Raw genomic sequence first — 19277 nt, 5'->3', positions numbered from 1 at the left:
CCAAGTCCTACGTGAGAATGGCCTTTATCCTGATGTTTGCAACAGTGGCTTCCTTGCAACAGAAATTTTTGAAGTATATAGTCTGGGCTGTTGGTAGAAGAGACAGGCATTGTTTTACTCTCACTAGCTTGGCACTGAATTGTCTGGGCAGACCTTATGCTTTTGGGGTTGAGGGCAGGCCTTATACAGACTAAAAGCTGCTTATGATGTGCCTTCAACAAGCTGCTCAGTCCTCTCCATCAGCAAACTTACCAGTCTGTAGTTGCTTTTGTCCTTTTGTTAAATCTATAGCAGTGAATGTAGATTTAGTTCAACTTTTAGTTCTCTTAAGAATCATAGAGAACCAGCCTTCTCTGAAGGAAGGGATGCACTTAAGGGAGAAGCAGCAGTTGCTGCCAAGAATCCCCAAGTCTTTTTTTTTTTTTTTTTTGGCTTTGCCTTTTTCTACTTATCATTGACTATGATTAACACTGGTCACCTTGAATTCATAGTTGGAACAAAATAACAGACCTAACTGGGACACAGTCAGCACTAGCCTAAGTTGAGCTACCCCTTTTCTCTGCAGTTGTGGTTTACTATTTCCCTGGGTTAGAAGGAATAACTGGGAGCTCTGGGTGGATCAGACCCTTCAGGCAAGAACCAGTGTGTTGATAGTGTGGATGAGATATACTGATGACCTGTAACGGAACCAATCAGCAGTTATAAAGCACATACTTTGTTATGTGCTAGGCTCTGCCTCCTGGCCTGTAGATAATTAAGAAGACCTAGGGAATGCCATCAGAAGTGCTAATTGTATTTGGGTGTTAACAAAAGCAGGTCTAGACAAGCTGTCCACTTAAATGGTACCTTTTGGTCAGAAAAAAATTTATTTAAAGATTGTGATCATGTAAAAATTACACAAACCTTCTAGCAAAAATATTTTTTTGAAAAATAAACTAAATGCCTTTATAAATGTGTGTTCTCTTGTGTTGGGTAACAGGTACTGTTTGGTGAGTGGTATTTTTTCCCAGTGACATACCAGTCATGACAAGGTTCATTTAGGAATAGTGACCAGTGTGGGTCAGTTACTACCTGTCCAATAGTAACATTTTTTGCAAGGATGGAAATGTTGTATATTTGCCTCCTACAAATCCAGTTACCTACAACAGCCATCTGAAATGTGGCTAATGTGACTGAGGAACTGTTTAATTAACTACATGTGGCTAAATGGCTACCATATTAGTAACTGTCAAATCAAAATGGACATGCAAATTCTGCACACTATTCATAGATTCCCCCCAAAATGTATTAATATTCCCAAGTAAGAGCGTTTCAATGTCATTATCGGTGTGGAAACAGACAATAAGTTGGTCCACTTTTATTGAAATTTGTTACATAAGACAATTCAAATAGGAACCACTGTCTGGTTTTAAGGCACAGACAGAAATGTGAGTTACGTTTTACTGCAAAATATAAAATACATTAATTCAAACTACAGTGTAAAAAGATTTTAATAATGAATTGTATGTCCTCATTAAATATTTGCAAATGTTTTCCTAAATACTTACAACTAATTTAGTTCAAATCGCCAGTTTAAATTTGAGAAAACATACACTTGACTGTAACATGAAAGATGTTCGCACTGAGATACTTCAGCCCCAGCTTCACAAACTGTTGGAAATTAGGAGATACTCTGTTGCTAGATGAAAAAATTTCACTTATGTCAGGGAAAATCATACTAGACTAGCAGTTTAAAACGAGCAATAGTTCACATAATATTAGAGAAATTCTCTCTTGCCTTCAAATGCAAAATAAATCCTCTAGACTTGCTTCTCTGTAGAGACGATGAGGTCACTATCCAGGCTTTGAAACTTAGCACAATTAGGGAAAAAACAAGACAGACCTCCAGAATGAGAACTGGCCAAAACATTTCCTGAGGGAAGCACTTCTGATTTTGTTTTTGTTAAGCAGTCTCTTGATCTTCAAGCTTTTCTTTTTTAAAAAAAATAACAGAAACTCCCCACTCAACTCTCAAGTCTGAAAATGAAAAAAAAAAAAAAAAAAAAAAAAGAGATCTGATGGCTCTCACAGCAACCTTCCTCATGCCAAGGCAATGTTTTAACTCAACACCTGATATCTCCTCCCCATTTCCTACTGACAGCGTCCCCCCTGCCCTTAGAGTAGCTAAGGTTCCCTGTAGACTGTTGGGGTTTTTTTAGCATTAGCAAAAACACATTTTAAAAATGTGTTTAGTAAATACCCTTCAAGTCCTGACCTAATTTCCTGACATATAAAGCATGTAAGCAGGTGGTGTCCCCTGGGACTATCTAAGGCTTACTTTTGCACCAACTATTTAGGAAGTTCCCTTGACTTTTAAGCTTGTCGTCAGAGATTAAAAAGTTCAACATAAAAAAAAATCCAGTTATCAAACATCTACTCCTAATTGAAAACAAAGCTACATTACATAGCAAAACTCCACTTATTAAACTTTATCTCATGCAAACTTAAAATTTTAAAAATAGTAATTCCAGGCCCCAAAGTAGACCATGAACCTACTTAGATGCAAACATGGTAAACACTTAAAAGAGGTGTGTTTCTGGCTGATAGATCAACATTATACATCAAGTCTCTTGCTAAGGAACACAACTTTTGACCTGGTAACAGAAATCATTCTGGTAATCTGACACACGACCAAGACACTACAGAATTAAAGGCATTCTTCTGGATTCTGTCCTTTAATAATTGTTAAGAGGAAAACCATGAAGAGGCTTCCGGCTCCGTAGGGACACTGACTAAAGCCTGGTAAAAACGGGCTGGTCTGCAGGCCGTGGGTAACGCACGTCAGATTCAGCAGGCCACAGGAGGGGCTCTTCGTGGCGGGGCTCTCACCAGTCACTGGTTCTGGGCCAGTTTCCCATAGCCGCCTCTCCCAGCATCGTAGTCCTGGCGGTACTCGTCTCGTACCTTAATTGAAAAGGTGGTGTTACAATATAGAGATGAGTGTAAGAAACATGCCTCCCCAAATATGTCAAATAACTGAGCCTTTTCAGATGTCATGATGTGAACATTTTAAGCAGAATGTCATTTTGAGCAACGGATAATATTCTCAACTGCCCTGCAAAAGTATTTAAGACTACCTAATGGTTTCTCACCAAACATCAGGTTCACACTCAGCATTCAAAGATAACACACTCCAAAGAATATTTAAACTAGACTATTTTAAAATAAAAATATAAAAGCCATTTTAGTGTATTTTGCTTTTGTTCAACACTCTCACAGGTGGAGAATATTTAGCCCCCAGCAGAAGCCCAGTAATGGCTGCTTGTGATGTATAGAATATACTATTTAATGGTTTTTAAAAATAATTTACCATCGCTTCTCAGCCCTTTGGCTAACATCAAATGTAAAAATAATTTAGCAACCCCAGTGGGTGGTTTTCAGATTCACTTCAAGTCAGGGTTATAGGCAGAAAGTTATTTTCAAAAGACCAAATACAAATGGACCAAACACTTGTCCTTTAGGACTGGAATCCCAGGCAAAGGCTGAGCCCAGAGAAGCTGCCTGCACACCTGGCCTCCAGAACGCCCACGGCCATACTGCCTGCCCTCCTTAAAGCCGGCGTCCCAGTCCGTGCGGATGATCCGGTCGTCCAGACGAGTTCCGTTGATGTACCGCATGGCATTTTCTGCATCTGCTCTCAAATAGTATCTTAATTATAATTATTAAGGAATTACATTTCTCCAGATACTTTTGTAAAGAGAGGAAGCAACATCTAAATGAAGCAGAGTTAAGAAAAAGTACAAAAACTAATCCAACCAGATAGAGTTCAAAGACAGTCATCTGGCTTGCACAGGCCTGTTGGAGGCTGGTCCAAAAACAGTCAAAAATGACACCCGTGGCTTCATTGACAAGTTTTTGGATAATCCTGTTAAGTATCTGTTCCCACTGTCTCCATATTTTGGTTTGCAAAATGTAAAATATGTTCAGTGCAGGTTTAAACCACCCAACTGTTATCCAAGAAAATAGCATCTTTGGGTTCCCTGAACATGAAGCTGTATATTCAAGAACAACCTTAAAAAGAGGTCACAGTACATATGAATTGCCACTGCATTTCATCAGAAGGAAACAGAGTATCACTCATGTTTGTAGTTCCAAAACAGATCTACTAAATCTATCTTTGGGATGCTATTAAAGAAAATCTCTGTAAGTAATTATGGTTATTAGCTAGGTTTGGGAAATACTAATCTGGACATTCCCTTTTCTTTAATAACACAGATAAGGAAACACTTGCTGAAACTCCAGTGTCCAGCATCTACACAATGCCTAGCACACAGCAGGCATTCAGTTAATTTTTTTGTTGAATGAAATGAATGCTAAAGGGCAAACTGAGGGGAAAAAACAAACAAAAAAACACAATGAATGGTAGCCTTTCTTTCGGGTATTCACCATTATGACTGAAGATCGTTGACCTTCAAGGCAAATGCAAAAACACTCCAGTTCTTAGAGACTGGTTATTATCTAATATTATCTTTGCCTTTTTTGCCCCTTGTAAACTATTTTATTCTATTTTACACTAGAGCAAAAGTAAAACCTGGGCACTTGTCCCTTGTGTCTGAAGGAAGAGTGGAAGAAGCTTGCAGAGCCCAGAAATCAGATCTCGAAAGCAAAAGTGGGGAATAGGTTCAAAACTGGAGCTTCTGGTTCAAGCTGACAGAATGAGCACATTTTCTCTTCTTTACTTCTCAAGGCCCTCATAAAATCAACAGAAAAGAAACATATATACAAAGAGTAGAAGAGGCCATCAGCACAGGAGAGATTCAACAAAAGTTGAGGAGTGCTAGTGGATGAAACAAAGTCACAGTATGCAATACTCTTGAAAGGGCTTAAAGAAGGCCAGAAACCCAGGAAGCTCTTAATTCCAAGTTGAATAAGTGAGGCTGCAAATAGGATTTAATTAAATGTCTCTATGTGGGAAGAAGACCTGTTAACAGAAAGACATTCAATCCCAGGAAAATAAAAATAAAATGGTAGGGTTCTGAACTGCCTGGAGGAACTAGGGCATTGTCGTTAACATTAGCAAGCCAAAATAAAATCCCTTTTCATTCCAGCATTTGAGAAATCCACACGTCCCAGAGGCAAGACAGCAACTTAACTTCTGCCTGGGGACTTCCCTGGTGGTCTAGTGGTTAAGATTCCACGCTCCCAATGCAGGGAACTCAGATTCAATCCCTGGTCAGGGAACTAGATTGGCAACAAAGGTCCTGTGTGCACACGGCGCAGCCAAATAAATAAATAAGAAAGTAGTAGTTCTGCCTACATCCACAAAGTCAGCCTTTTCCCCTGCTTATGATCAGAAACCCAGGAATCTCCAGAAATTTAAGGAAATTTTATAGCATAAATACAACCGAAAGAAATAGTTAAGGGCACAGAAAATTCAAAAGACATAGTAGTTAAAGTCTGGAAAATTTCTCAAACAAAATGACCAAAAAAGAAAGTATTAATTAAAAAACAAAACATCAAAGTATAAATCCAGAAGATCCAATATTTGGAGTTTCCAGTGAGAGAATAATTGGTCACAAGTAAATATAGCTTTGGTTTTGGCCTCTAAAATCAAGCTATATACATCTACGTAATGCACTACTACATAATTGTTTTAAAAAGAGGTAGACCTACATGTGCTAACATGGAGCAATTCCTAAGATAGGTGAGAAAAAAATTAGTGCATGCAGTACATTACCACACAGCCATAGGATTACTTCTGGAAAGACACCCACAAGACTCATAACTGACTGTCTCTGGACTTAGAATGGTATAGGGATTTTATTTTCACTACGCGCTTTGGACTTTTAAAAACACCATAAGCATATACATTTTCAAAAGACTGTTTTCTTAATCAGCTATGAAGAAAAAATGGATTTCAGAGCAGAATGTTAATGTTACTAGCTTTCCCAGTGCAAGAGTACAGACACATGGGACAGCAGACAGGAGCAGATGAAAGAAAGAGGCAGAGATAAGCATAGGGATGCTCACCAAGGAACATCCTCACTCATCTTTTAAAAGAGGTTACCAGCCACTCTCAGCCCCACCCTTGCCAACAGCTACCGCAGACACACGGGAAGGATACTCCACAAAGCAGAAGCCACATGCAGTTTTCTTCATTTTATCCAGGCCCATGATGATTTTCTTTATGTCGCCACTTTTGCTGAAGAGTTCATAGATTTGTTCTTCAGTTGTATAGAAGGAAAGGTTTCCAACATACAGCGTACAGCTTTTCTTCAGCAGTTTTTCCTGCTCTTCATTGTCGCCCTGGAATTTCCAAGATAGAGAACAATGTGAAAAAAGAAAGGCACAGAACAATGCGAAGGGCATGTGCCAACTTATATTTTTTAGAAGTATGACTATACATGGATACCATACACAAGAAACAGGTGCTACGTCTGCCTCTAGGGAGAATCAAGGGACTGCATGTCAGATTTCCGTGTATGACGCCTCATTTAATTCTCGGAGCTGAAAGAAGTAGGTTCTAATTTATTATGCGCTTTCTACCCGAGGGAAGACGGTTAAGTAGCTTGTCCAAGGTCACACAGCTAATCAGTAGTTGTAGCTGGAATCCAAACCAGTTTTATCCGCAATCCCATACTTCCTTAAAAAGGTCACAGAACAAGAGTCGTTCTAACGATACATTAAAAATAGGTTTTTCAGGACTTTGTAAGGAGATGTAAAGTAGATTCACTTTATTACTGCTGTTAATGATTTGTTAAAATTATGGTCAAGAAGCATTTTCCTTTTTCTTTCTTCCTTTCTCACACATATAAGTCATGTCCCACCAAATAGCCTACAGTTTATAAGATATCTGGTGTAAGTACTTATACAAAGTATGATAATAACGTGAATCCTATTCAGGAAACACTGTAGAAGTTATACAAGACAGTATCTTGCTACTATCTACGTGAAGCTGTAGGCTTTAGACCGCAGAGATAAACAACCGCAACGTTTTTCAATCGTGCAGGATGCCTGACATTCAAGGTGATTATGACGTGGAACTTTCTAAAGTAATGAGAACTGTAAAAGTGACAACGCAAAACCATGCCTGGCACACAGCAAGCATTTAAAAACAGCTGAATCAACGCGCCTAAGGTCCTTCTCCATCGGGCCTCAAGCGTCCGTCTCCCTACCCTATGCACACGTTTCAAACGCTCTCCACACCCGCCCTCTGCAAGTGGGCCCCCTTCCCGGTCCCAGGGGGCGTCCTGGGGCGGCACGGCCCCTGCCTTCCCGGCCCGCGTTTCTGCGCCAGGCACCGGGGACTTGCCGCGCCGTGCAGCCCGGCACGCACCGTCCTCCGCCTACGGCCCCAGAGCCCCGGAGCCCCGTGAAGGCCGAGGCTTCAGCACCGGCGCTCGAGACACACTTCCTAAACGGCCCCCAGCTAGCGGGCTCGGCCCCGCGGACCCTGAGCAACCCGCCTCGAGTGTCTGCCGCGACGGGGGCCACACGAGCAGCCCTCCTCCGACACGCGCCGTCCCGCCCGCTCCGAGGACCCCCCCCCCCCCACCGCCGCGGCGTCGGCACGCCCCGCGCGCCCAAGACGCCGCCTCCCCGCCGCCACACGCCGCCCCGGCCCGGCCCGGAGCCCGGAGGCCGCCCCGCGCGCCCCGGCCGGGCCCTCCTCACCCGGAAGTGCTGGTCCCGGTACTGGCTCAGCTCCACGTACGAATCGCTGCGCAGCGCCTTCAGGAGGCCGCCCGACATCGCGCCGGCCGCCCCGGAGCCGCGCCGGCCTGCCGGAACCGGAAGCGCGCGCGGGGCCGCGGCGTCACGGCGGCGCCGGCGCGGACGTGCCCCGTCGTCGGGCGGCGCCGGGCGGAAGCGGGAGCCGCGCGCGCCGTGTTCCGCGTGGTTCCCAGCATGGTGCTTCGGCGGCTGCTGGCAGCGCTGCTGCACAGCCCGCGGCTGGTGGAGCGTCTGTCGGAGTCGCGGCCCATCCGGCGCGCGGCGCAGCTCACCGCCTTCGCGCTGCTGCGGGCCCAGCTGTGCGGCCGGGACGCGGCCCGGCGCCTGCGGGCGGCTCCGCTGGGCCGCCGCGCCGCGCGCTTCAGAGACGCCTTCGCGCGGGAGCTGCGCCGCGGCCTGCGGGAGCGCGCGCGGCCTCCCCCGGGTCGCCGCGAGGGGCCGGGCGCGGATCCCTGAGCGCCGCCGCGCGCCTGCGGCCCAGGCCCGGACGCCCCACGCCGGACCCCACGCCGCTGAAGGAAGCCCGCGAGCGGACGGCGCGGCGCGCGAGGACACCCCGAGCGCCGCGGACAGAGGGCAGACGCCGGCCGGGAAGGCGCGGTCGGGGCCGCCGCCCCCGCGCAGAGGGAGCGGGGCCCCGCTTCGGGGAGGCCTGGACGGGGAGCCAGCCCTGCAGCCGCCGCAGCCCCGATTAAACGTGCGAGCTGAGCCACGCGTCTCTTAGCGGAGCCGGTGCTTTCGCCCCGTGCGCGGCGGAGAGGGGTCGGCCCGCGGGGCAGCCGGGGGGCGGAGGGCGGGCCTTGCCGCGGCCTTCCGCGAGGCCGGGGCCTTCGGGCGCGTGTGCGGCGCCGAAGACAGAGCGGCGGCGCGGCCTGAGGCGCGCGGAGCCCGGGAGGGGTGGCTGGGCGAGGGTGAGCCTGAGCCACGGGCCCCCGCCGCTGGAAGAGGGGAGGCTCTCGGCGCCGTCCGAGGGCGGCGTTTTCAGCCCTGCGGTGCCCGAAGGTCAGGTGCATGCCCGGTGGCAGGGCTGGGGGTCCTGTCCCGTCTTAAGCAGCTCCGCTTGAACTAGACGCAGCTGACTGCCAGCTCCTGGACGGCGGCCCCCTCAGACCTCTTACTCTTTAGGGTACGTGCTGCCTGGAGGCCTGGGAGTCCTGACATGACGGGGATTAGTGAGGGCAGGGGAAATGGAGTGACTCGTCGCCGGTGGTTTCAGGGTGAACAGGGTGCTTCTCTGGCCAGGGGACTGCAGGCGCGCCGTAACACTCGTCACCACGTGCGGAGTGCCTGCTCTGTACTGGGCACCTGCTGATTGCACTCTGTGTGGGTTATCGCGCTCTTCCCAGCCACGTTCATATGAGCAAGGGTGAGGCTACTTCTTGAGTTGCCCAGGGCCTTACCGAGTGGAATGTGAATATGGTTCGGGTGTTTGACTCCAGGACCCAAGCCCCTGATCACAGCTCTCGGCAGCATTCACGCTCACCTTCAACGCCTGCCTTCCCGACCACCACGACCACCAGGCGTTAGGACAGCTGCCTGCCATGGAACAAGCTACCTGGATTCCGCATCCCTAACTTAGAGGGGCTGGGGTACGCTCTAAAGACTGCTCCATGATTAGGAAATCCATTGCATGCATTCACTGTCTAATCAACCTGCACCATCGTGCAATGCGGAAAGCACGAAGCCACAGAAGAAGCCTTTAGGCTGGAGACTAATTTATACTCTGGCGTTCTGACAGTCACAGAGGGAGCTGGAAAGGGTGGAGAAGCAAAAGCAGCTTGTCCTCCACTTTCCTAATGGTCAAAGTTCTGATTTGACATTCCATCCTCCAGCTTCCCATGAGGTGCTTCTATTTAATCCTGTCTGAGGCCAGAGTCCCACTCTCCTAATGACAGAATTCCAGTTTGGCATCCCACCCTCCTGTCCTCCGTCTCCCAGACCGGAGGCAACTCACTGGATTCTCCTTTGACCTTGGCAGTGAGGAGCCCGAGGAGCTTGTTCATTCTACTGCCTTGTTTGTCTCATGGGTCTCGATCCCACTCCTTGGTCTCTGGATCTGAATATCAAAGTACCAGGATGTGAGCAGTCCCCAGCCTAACCCCTTACCCTCCGCATAGACAGGCACACCCACAGTTGGGTCTTTTCTAGGCCGGCAGAGACAAAAAGGAAAACAGTGCAGGAAGCAATGAAGCGTCTAGACAGACTGGCCATTTGGTAGGAAAGGAAGGGAAGCAAGAGATGAAGGCAGTTGTTTATTTTTTGTGGGAGAACTGTGCAGGAACTCAGTTCCCTCCATTTTTGTAGAAGGAGCCTGAGAGCAGAGAGAGAAAACTGGGTCCTTTCTGCTCCAGCTAGAGGTGATCTGGATGCTGCCCCGCTGTGTTGGAGAGGCCTCCAGTGTTCGTGGTCAGTGGCTTGTCATCCCACCAGGTACCCTTTTACTAAGGAAACAGACCAGATTCTTCCCACCACCCCCAGTGGCAACAATCTCCCAACATACCTTTCGAGCTCGTCTAAGCTTCGCCAGGAAGTGAAGCGGGGCAGCAGCTCACTCCACTACCCTGCAGGGCGTTCCAGATCACCCCTTGATGCCACACAAACCTAGTCACCACCACTACAGACAAATTTGTTAAGAGCTCAGACCACCACAGTCTGCACGGACTGCTACCCCAGCAGCTCCTCCCGGGAATTCTGAGGTGGTGAACCCAGCTGGGGAAGGGAAGAGACAGAAGTCCCAGGAAGCCCAGAGGAATTTGGAACCTTTGCATCTGGGGTGTCTCCAGGTGGCGCTTGGCTTTTATCTGTTGGGCGGGAAAGCCATCTTTGGCTGCAAAGTAAATAAGTGCTTATCAGGTGCAGGAGGCGATGCTAAGCGCTGCAGGCAGGAAGGCAAATCCAAGGTTCATCACAAACCAAGAAGCAGTGAACTACAAACGTCATTAGGAGATTGTCTCCTTTCACAGGTGCCATTTACATGTTTAAAACATCACAGTGACTAGAAGGAACAGGGCAGGAACATACATTTGGCGTCATTAATTACACCAGGTTCTTCGGGGACCTTGGCATCAGGACTGACTGGTCAGATCTTTGGTGTTTGAGGGGAAATGGGTGTCAGTTTATCCAGAAGGTGGAGCAGTCAAAGGCTGTGCACAGGGGAGGCAGTGGTGGGGATTCTGGAAGGGAAAGGAAAGGAAGAGAATCAGGGCTCTGTCCCAGCCCAGCTACCTCCCTAGAAGGTGGAGCGGTGCCTTTACCTATGGCTGAGTCTTGGGCAGTGGCTTTTCTGTTACGTTGTCAGGCTTCTCCCCCAGCTCCAGGATGTGAAGGCTGAGATGGTCCCTCCAAGCCCCACTCAGCAGGGAGGACAGGGCTGGTGGGTCCTCTAGGGTCAAGTGGGGAAAGATGAGTGTCTCACTCTTGAGGGGGAGGCTGCACTTCTTCACGGCAGGCCTGGTGGTGCCCGGGGTCACCACAAAAAGGCGGCAGAGCCACGGCCCGCCAGCCACTCGGCAGGCTGGTTGTTTGGTGAGGTTGTTAAGGGTTTGGCACAGGACCCGGTCCTCAGCTCCACCCACGTCCACCACGTCCACAGGCGACCCCAGGCCTGGAAGGTGTAGGAGGTGCCGGGGGGGCATGTAGGTGTGGGTGAAGAGGAGCGTGTAGTAGGTGGGCACACTCGGGAGCACAGGAGCATGGACCACCCGCTCCAGGTGCCCCAGGCCAGGCACTAAGCCCCCCTGGTGCAAGCAGCCAAAGAGGAGGGCCCCCAGGGTATTGAAGAGGACCAGCGTGCCCTTGCAGGGCACCAGCTGGGTCTGTAGACTACAAAGCAGGACTAGGGGGACCAGCAGGGGGACCAGGAACCGAGCCTCCTGGTGGCTAAAGGCAGACAGCAGGGCCAGGGGCACAAAGTAGAGGAGCAGGAGGTGAGACCTGGGGCCGGACTGCAGGCTCCGGGCGGCCAGTGCCCTCGGGAGGCCCATCTGCGTGAAGGCCTGGAGGCAGGCTCGCAGCTGTGGCCACACAGCCTGCAGGGCGCGGGCGTGCAGCTCCCCGAAGAGCAGGAAGCCGTTGACGGCCAGGTGAGTGAGCCGCACGTGAGTCCCGTGCCTCGCCAGGTTTACGGGGTCCAGGTTGTAGCGCAAGAAGTTGGCAGGTGTGAGGACAAGGCTGCTGGGTCTAGATGGACTGGAGAAGTACCAGCTGTCCACGGCCACGAACGCCACTGCTGTGAGGGTCGCCCCTGGGAGCAGCACCAAGGCTTCCCTGCTCAGTGACTTGAAGCTTGGGTTTGTGGCTCCATAAGTGCCCCAGAGGAAGAGGGGGCCCAGAGCAAAGGCCAGAAAGGTGGGCCGGTTGAAGAAGCCAGCGGCCACGATGCCCCCAAGAAGCCAACTGTGCCACCACGGGCCTGGAGCAGGCTTCCTGGGTGTGGGGCTCCCCGCCACACGGGGCGACACCAGGACCAGCAGCCACGCCAAGAGCAGTCCCTCAATGGCGTTGGAGAAGGTCCTTGTGTAGAAGACCAGGGTGACGTAGGAACCAGACAGCAGGACCAGGGCGTTCCAGCGCTCTGCCCCCCAGCGTGGGGCCAGGCGGTACACGGCCAAGTCCAGGACAAAGGAGAGGGCAGTGAGGAGGAGTCGGGGCCCGACCAGCAGCACGTAGCCACTCACCAGGCCAGGCCATGGCCCCCACTCCTCCCAGAGCCTGAGGAGCCAGAAGACAGAGCCAGAGGTCAGCAGTGGGAAGACCACCGTGCGGCAGGGGCTGTTGGGGTAGAACTCCCAGGGCCGTGCGGCCTCTATGCCCAGGACATCCTCTGCAGAGAGAGAGGGAGAGGAGAGCCAAGTCCACGCTCAGAAGATACGACAGGCAACATCCTAGGATGGCCCTCAAGATTTTCCAGCCCCCTAGTGTGTATGCCCCATATAATCCCTGGGACTGTGAAGATGGCAGCGTTCACTCCTGTGATTAGGTTGTGTCACAGGGGACAGGGGACCCTAAGATAGGGAGATCACCCTAGTGGACGTGACAAAATCACAGGAGCCCTTTAAATCAGAGAGTTTTCTCCAGCTGGTGGCAGAAGAGGACATCAGAGATGAGAAGGATTTGCTGGCTTAAAGGTGGAAGGGGCCATTGGCAAGAGCCGAGAGCAGCCCTTAGCTTACAGCAAGCAAGGAAATGGGACTTTAGTTTCATAGCCTCAATAAACTAAATTCGTCCAACAGTAAGAATGAGCTTGGCGAACTTCCCTGGTGGCGCAGTGGTTAAGAATCCACCTGCCAATGCAGGGTTTGAGCCCTGGTCCAGGAAGACCCCATATGCTGTGGAGCAACTAAGTCCGTGGCACCACAACTGCTGAACCTGTGTGCTACAACTACTGAAGCCCGCGCACCTAGAGCCCATGGTCCGCAGCAAGAGAAGCCATGGCAATGAGAAGCTCGCTCACTGCAACAAGAGTAGCCCTGGCTTTCTGCAACTAGAGAAAGCCCATATGCAGCAACGAAGACCCAACACAGCCAAAAATAAATAAAATTAATTAAAAAAAAAAAAAGTTTGGAAGAAGATTTCCCTCCAGAGCTTCCAGACAAGAACTCAGCCCAGCCCATACCTTATGATACCCTGAGCAGAGAGCCCAGGCTGGACTTCTGATTTACAGAACTGTAAGCTACCAGTTTTGTTTGTTTGTTTTTTGTTTTTTAAACTCAACATTTTTATTCATGGGTAGAATAGTCAATATTCAATAAGTATTTGCTCATACCCTGTGTAAGCTACCAGTTTTAAGCTCTAGGTCTGTGATGGTTTGTTACATAGCAAAAGAGATGAATAGTGGGAGCTCTGCCCTTCTGGAGCCCCACACCCGCGAAGTGAGGTGACAGTGTGCCCTGGACAGGGTGCATGGGGAGGCGCAGGGGGAGGCGCCGTTCCTCTTCTTGGAGTTCTAACGTCTCCAAAACCAGAGTCAAAAACGCACCTCCATGATTATGGCCATGACCCAGGACAGGCAGTGTGAGAATGGGGGCAGGAAAGGAGCCACGATGGCTGTGGTCAAAAGTGACTAGCTTTGGCTATCATTATTAATTTTTAAAATTAAGAATATACTCATGTAATTAAAATTACTTGCTGCCTGGGGCTAGTCTGTGACCCTGTGCCCCACTGTCCCAGAGCTCTGAGGGGTAGGGGTGAGGAAAACAAACTCTTAATTTCTGCATCTTAGCTCCGAGCCCTGCAGTGTCTCACACTTGATAACACTGCTGGTTGTTTAAGGCGCGTTGCTTCTCCTCCTTCTTCTTCCAGCCTTTTGGCAGTTTTTTCTCTCTATGTCAGAAGGTGAAAGGGAAACAGAAGACCTTGGATCAGATCAATCTGGCTGCTTTTTACAGCTCTGGTTTACAGAAAGGGGGGTGGAAAAGAAGACTGGACTTTCCACTTTAAAACCAAATCCCAAAAAAAAAACCCAAAAAACAAAAACCAAATCCACCCGTTGAGCCCCGTGGCAGAGATGGCTGATGGCTCCCCAATATCCATTCCTTCCTGCATCCTTAGTCTCTTTAGCTAGGCGTTTGCTCAGATATAAAACACTATATTCTTTAGCTTCCCTTTGCAGCTAGGTGTGGGCACGTGGTACAATCTGACCAATGGGCAAAAAAAAATGTGACTTTCAAAATATACCCTTAAAGAAAATAGGCATGCCTATCTCTTCTCTGGTGGCAAGAAAGATTTGGTGTTAAACCCGATGGCTGGAGCTCAAGCAGACATCTTGAACCATGAGGAGGAAGCCTTGTGACCAGAGCATCTTAAAAGCCTCAGGGTTTCTGGTAGCCAACTTCATGATGTGTCCTGTACCACCTAGAAGATCAGTTCTAACAAGTGAGCAGTCTGGGTTCCCTCAGCCGTCACATGAAGCTACAGAAGAACCGTTTTATTATTATTTTATGTCACAACCCTGTGTAAGCTTCCCCAACCACTGGGGAAGGCCAACTCTAAAATCCTTCCACTGAGAAGCCCAACACAGCTTTTGTTGTGAATAACCTGTACGGTTGGTATAAGCAGGAAAACACCAAAGAGGCCGGCATTTCACTGGTAACACTTAGAAGGTCAGCGTCACCTCTCAGGAAGGAGATGTGAAGTCCCCACTCCCAACGTCTCATGCCAGAGAGGCTCGTGGGTTTACTGCACATCTGCGCCGACACTTTCCTCCCTCCGCACTGAATAGCCCATCCGCTCCGCCACCAGCCTTTGCTGCCGCTTATCTTAACCACGCGTGGAGAGCTTTACCTGCCATGACCTCAGGAGACTGGAAGAACTCATCTGGGTGCACGTAGCCTGTCTGTGGAAGGAGACACCACAGCAGACGGAGCAGGCTGAGGCCGCCCCACAGCGCCCTGGCTGCCATCTTCACATCAAATTGCTGCAAGACCCCGGGCCAGGAGCCGCGAGTGGCTTCAGCTGCGACAGGTGCTGTCCTGGTTCCAGAGCTCTGCGTCGTCTGAGGAGGACATTTGTCAGTGATTATAACGTAAATTATACGTTCAGTTGTCCGAACAGACTCAGAATGGGTCTACACAAAATAAACATGTCAGTAATAATAGCTGCTATTTACTAAGTACCTGCTAAATGCCAAGAACTTTACATGCATGTCTCATTTAAGCCTTTCCACAGTCTGGGACAGTGGGTCTTATTGTCTCCATTTTACAGATGGGGAAACTGAGGCCTCTGTTGAGTAACCTGGTTACTTGCTAACCGTATTTGCTAAGTGTCTAAATATGACATTTGCAAGTAGGATCAGGGTACCCTCTAAATCTGGGCCTCACAGCCCCATCCTATTCACCAACTCCTATTCACAGCAAGCATGGCAGCCTGGCTCTTACACTTCTGAAAACTTAGAAGCCTCAATGGATTCCATCCATTTCTCTGCAAAAATGAACTATACCCGACCCCGCTGTCTCCAGTCGCTCCCTCCAACTTTCACACACACTGGAACCTGCCTTTCGGAAGGTGATGGAAACAGTGTGTGCCCACTGCCTCCCCAAATTTACATGTTGAAATCCCCATGTCTGATGCGATCGTATCGGGAGGTGGGGCCTTTGGGAGCTGCTTAGGTCACAAAGGTGAAGACCTCATACATCGGGTTAGTGTTCGTATGAAAGAGACACCACCCATTTGTAAAGAGGTCCCCTCACCCCTTCCACCATGTGAGGATACAGCCAGAAGTCACCGGCTGTGAGCCAGGAAGAAGGCCTCCACTACGCTGGCGCCCCCGTCTCAGACTTGCAGCCTCCAGAACTGTGAGCCATCAAGCCATGTGACGTAAAAGCCCCCCAGTCTGCGACATCTTGTTAAAGCAGCCTGAGCGGACTCCTCCTGAGGGGGACTCTTGCTCCCTTGACTCAGAGATCAGCGGGAATCTGAGTCCACTGCATGCCGGGCCTTTTATTAACACCAGTATGTTCTCACGGGTGAACAGGAAAACACGTCTGAAGACGTGTTTGTTACCCCTCCAGAAATACGTATGGGGACTGTTCCCTGACTGTCTGACTTTGATATTTTAAAGCCTGACCTCACGCAGCTATTGTTTTCCGGTGTGATATCAAGTCGTAACAGAGGAAACAAGACCAAGTGAAGCAGCAGAACAGGAATCTGGCAGATGCTGACAAGGGGCCTCCTGATACTAAAATCTCATAGAGCTTAAAAGACAAGTTTTGCAGCCTCTGCTCGAGCTTTGCAACTGAATCGTACAGACTGTTTTTCTAGAGCCGGTGAATATCCTGACTTTTAGAGTTTTCAGATAGAAGAAGAGGCCAAACTTAGCACTGGGATGCAAAGGTTGAATCAGAATTTTTTTTCCCTTTAACAGCCAATATGACATTGCAGGACAGCGCAGGGGCATGAGGTGGAGATAGGGCGAAACACGATACCCATCACAGAGGACGGACTCTGCAGTCCTGTGGGCCTGGTTCCGGTTCCAGCTCTGCCATCAGTAGCTGTGTTACCTTGGACAAGCTGCCTATATCCCTAAACCTTGGATTCCTCATCGGGAAAGTCAGATAATAACATCAAGCTCACAGAATTGAGGGAGATTTAAGAGCTGATGGGAAGGCACTTAGTGCAGAGTTTGCATGTCTAAGTAACCAAAGCTAAAAGCTGTTAACAGTAAGTCCCCTACATGCAAATGAGTTCCATTCCGAGAGCACATTCAAAGTCCAATTTGTTCGTAAGTCCAACAAAGTTAGCCAAGGTACCCAGCCAACACAATCGGCTATGTAGCACTGTACTGCAATAAGTTTATAATACTTTTCACACAAATAATACATAAAAAAGACAAAAAATAAACACTTTTAATCTTACCGTCCAGTGCCTTGAGAAGCACAGCTGTGCAGCATGACAGCTGGCGCCCGGGGGCGGCATCGAGTGACCGGGCAAGAAGAGTTCCTGCTGGAGGAGGGGGAGCTGGTGGGGGAGGGCAGAGCTGCAGGATGGTCAGCGACAGGGGACGGAGGGCCAGCTGCAGTGTCGCCCACGCCTGACGCGGACGGCACAGGGGCTGGCTCCTCGCTGGATTCACTTCTGTCTGCCCTCTTGCAAAAACAATCCAGTGATGTCTGGGGAGTAGCTCTTTTTTTCTCGTCATAGATTACACGGTAGCACTGGATTGCATTCTGAACGGCTACTGCAACCTTCGTGTACCGTTCTACATTTGAGTCCTGTGCCTCAAAAACTAACAGAGCTCCTCAAATAAAGACAATCCCCCTGCCATTTTCTGCCTCGTGAATCTCTCCAGTTCTTCAGCAGTACCAGCTATTATCACCGCTGCTTTTAGGCTTGCCTCCAGACATCCTGGGCTTGAAATAAAGATACTGTACTACTGTACTACTGTACTCTATACAGTCCTGTACAGTCAAGTACACAAAAGCACAACCACTTGTAGAGGATGCACACATGGGACACATGTGCACCAGACACATGAACTAATGCGACTGGACACGTGAAAGCACGTTCACACCTTTGAAAGCTCACAACGTGAAGGTTCGTGTGTAGGGGACTTCCTGTACTACGTTTAGTTGAGGCACAAATGCTAAAATCCTGGCTGCTCCAGACGCCTAGGTGTTAGTCTGCAACCTCCTCGGGGGCTTCTGAAACCGGCCCCATAGGCGGAGGGCAGGGAGGGGAGAGGGCCTGAAGAAAGAGGCAAACCACTGCAGATTGGTAGGTGGCAGGTTTAAGAAGCAAGAGAACCTACTTACCAGGCTTGTCTGGGGTGGCCACAAGATGAACAGATCGCCACGCCTGCCCACCAGAATCTTAAAGTTTATGCAGAGGACTGAACTGGGCTCCGTCACGTACACCGTCCAGATAGTCTGTCCACGTGACTATCTCAAAGCTGCGTCCTCGGGCAGCTTCTAGCATAAGGGAGGCAAGCAGAGCGCACATTCCAAGGATGGGGAGGGGGTGAGGGGCCTCCAGTTGCAGGGTCCAGCTTGTTGATCACATCCTCTCCATGACCTCCTCCAGTACTAGGAGATCCTCGAAATCGGCACTTCTATTGATTACGAAAATAAACAGGATTTGGTTTAGTCCAACTGTTAAGATACAATTTATGCATGTGTTTGAAGCTGTTCTCTAAGTACAGAACTTTTACTACATGATTAGATTAAAATACCAAATCCATCCCACTGATGGGGAACGCAGAAACCCAGCCTGCCCTGCCCTGCTGTGAGCAGTTACAGAAGAACCTGGGTCCTGAGTCTGTACTGTGTTCCCTCTGCAGCAGCAGAGGAAATTCATCCTGTTTCGTGCCCACCAGATATTCCCCCTTTCTGGGCAACAGTGCTCAGAATTCCCACTCAGAACTGCTCCCCTCAGCCCCTACCGCTACCACACGCAGACACAGGCCCTGGATGCTTTCAGCCAAATACCATTTCCCATCCCCCTCACCACACGGACCGGCTCAGGGTCGGGGGCGTGGCACTGCGTGGCACGCTGGTCTGATCAGAGGAGCCAGGGAAAGTCCTGGTGGAGGTGAGCCGCGGGCCTTCTCTTCTCCGCCAGGCTCGGCGGGGTGAGGCTGCAGGGCGGGAGGGACGGCACGCCTTTTCTGCTGTTCGTCGAGTCTCCCACCTCTGTACCATCTCTCTGCGTTGACCCTCCTGCGCCTGGTGAGCGGGCCTTGCGTGATGGCTCCACTCTCACATTCCAATCGCATGCTCCCTGCCTCTGTCTGTATAAATTGGGGAAATCATGCCATCTTTCCGCGTACAGCACCTCCTGGTGGGTTACACTTTGCACCTCACCTTTAGGGACCTGCGTAGGTCCAGCCGCAGAGGGAGAGGTGGGGGTGGCTCCTGAGGAGGAACCGCACTGTCATGCAAAGCAGCTGCTCTGGGGAGCCCAGTACCGTCTCCAGTGCAGGGATAATCCCCTCAGATGCCGGTGGAAAGCCTGCTTCTACTGCTCAACAAGTCTCATCAGAATTTAGGGACTCCATGTCCCCCTCTCTCTCAGGGTCTTCCCACTTGTCCTCATTCCAACTTTCCATCTCCCATCCCATCCCAACCAGTGCC

General features: G+C 49.9%; 3 protein-coding genes across 4 annotated transcripts; 1 reads left to right on the top strand and 2 right to left on the bottom strand.

Annotated features, from left to right (window-relative positions):
• Positions 1 to 1341: 1341 nt before the first annotated feature.
• On the bottom strand, positions 1342 to 7780 carry NCBP2 (nuclear cap binding protein subunit 2). 2 transcript variants are annotated; one of them, XM_057739695.1, is made up of 4 exons: positions 7654 to 7780; positions 6104 to 6285; positions 3549 to 3687; positions 1342 to 2943 (listed from the first exon to the last, which is right to left on the bottom strand). In XM_057739695.1, exons 1-4 carry the CDS (start codon positions 7729 to 7731, stop codon positions 2872 to 2874), a joined length of 471 nt encoding a protein of 156 aa, XP_057595678.1. In that variant the 5' UTR covers positions 7732 to 7780; the 3' UTR covers positions 1342 to 2871. The 2 variants fall into 2 exon arrangements, with proteins under 2 accessions (XP_057595678.1, XP_057595679.1); XM_057739696.1 differs by lacking the exon at positions 7654 to 7780 and adding an exon at positions 7316 to 7456.
• Positions 7781 to 7819: 39 nt separating this feature from the next.
• NCBP2AS2 (NCBP2 antisense 2 (head to head)) lies at positions 7820 to 8427 on the top strand. Its single transcript, XM_057739697.1, has one exon. The coding sequence runs from the start codon at positions 7888 to 7890 to the stop codon at positions 8167 to 8169; it is 282 nt and encodes a 93-aa protein (XP_057595680.1). The 5' UTR covers positions 7820 to 7887; the 3' UTR covers positions 8170 to 8427.
• A 2240-nt stretch (positions 8428 to 10667) lies between these two features.
• On the bottom strand, positions 10668 to 18039 carry PIGZ (phosphatidylinositol glycan anchor biosynthesis class Z). The gene is made up of 3 exons (XM_057739694.1): positions 17961 to 18039; positions 14995 to 15205; positions 10668 to 12535 (listed from the first exon to the last, which is right to left on the bottom strand). The coding sequence occupies exons 2-3, from the start codon at positions 15110 to 15112 to the stop codon at positions 10968 to 10970; spliced, it is 1686 nt and encodes a 561-aa protein (XP_057595677.1). The 5' UTR covers positions 15113 to 15205; positions 17961 to 18039; the 3' UTR covers positions 10668 to 10967.
• Positions 18040 to 19277: the final 1238 nt, after the last annotated feature.

The sequence above is a fragment of the Hippopotamus amphibius genome, chromosome 6, assembly GCF_030028045.1.
Source record: "Hippopotamus amphibius kiboko isolate mHipAmp2 chromosome 6, mHipAmp2.hap2, whole genome shotgun sequence".
Lineage (NCBI taxonomy): Eukaryota > Metazoa > Chordata > Mammalia > Artiodactyla > Hippopotamidae > Hippopotamus > Hippopotamus amphibius.
This window is presented reverse-complemented; position numbering and strand designations above follow the sequence as displayed.

What these genes read in the sequence shown, in the direction of transcription:
- PIGZ (XM_057739694.1), bottom strand. Translation starts at nt 15,112, where the DNA reads ATGGCAGCCAGGGCGCTGTGGGGCGGCCTCAGCCTGCTCCGTCTGCTG. An exon ending in GTCTCCTGAGGTCATGGCAG is followed by an intron (nt 12,536 to 14,994) that starts GTAAAGCTCTCC and finishes CTCTCTCTGCAG; the next exon opens with AGGATGTCCTGGGCATAGAG.
- NCBP2 (XM_057739695.1), bottom strand. Translation starts at nt 7,731, where the DNA reads ATGTCGGGCGGCCTCCTGAAGGCGCTGCGCAGCGATTCGTACGTGGAG. An exon ending in ACCGGGACCAGCACTTCCGG is followed by an intron (nt 6,286 to 7,653) that starts GTGAGGAGGGCC and finishes TGGAAATTCCAG; the next exon opens with GGCGACAATGAAGAGCAGGA. An exon ending in GTGGGCGTTCTGGAGGCCAG is followed by an intron (nt 2,944 to 3,548) that starts GTGTGCAGGCAG and finishes TTTTCAATTAAG; the next exon opens with GTACGAGACGAGTACCGCCA.
- NCBP2AS2 (XM_057739697.1), top strand. Translation starts at nt 7,888, where the DNA reads ATGGTGCTTCGGCGGCTGCTGGCAGCGCTGCTGCACAGCCCGCGGCTG.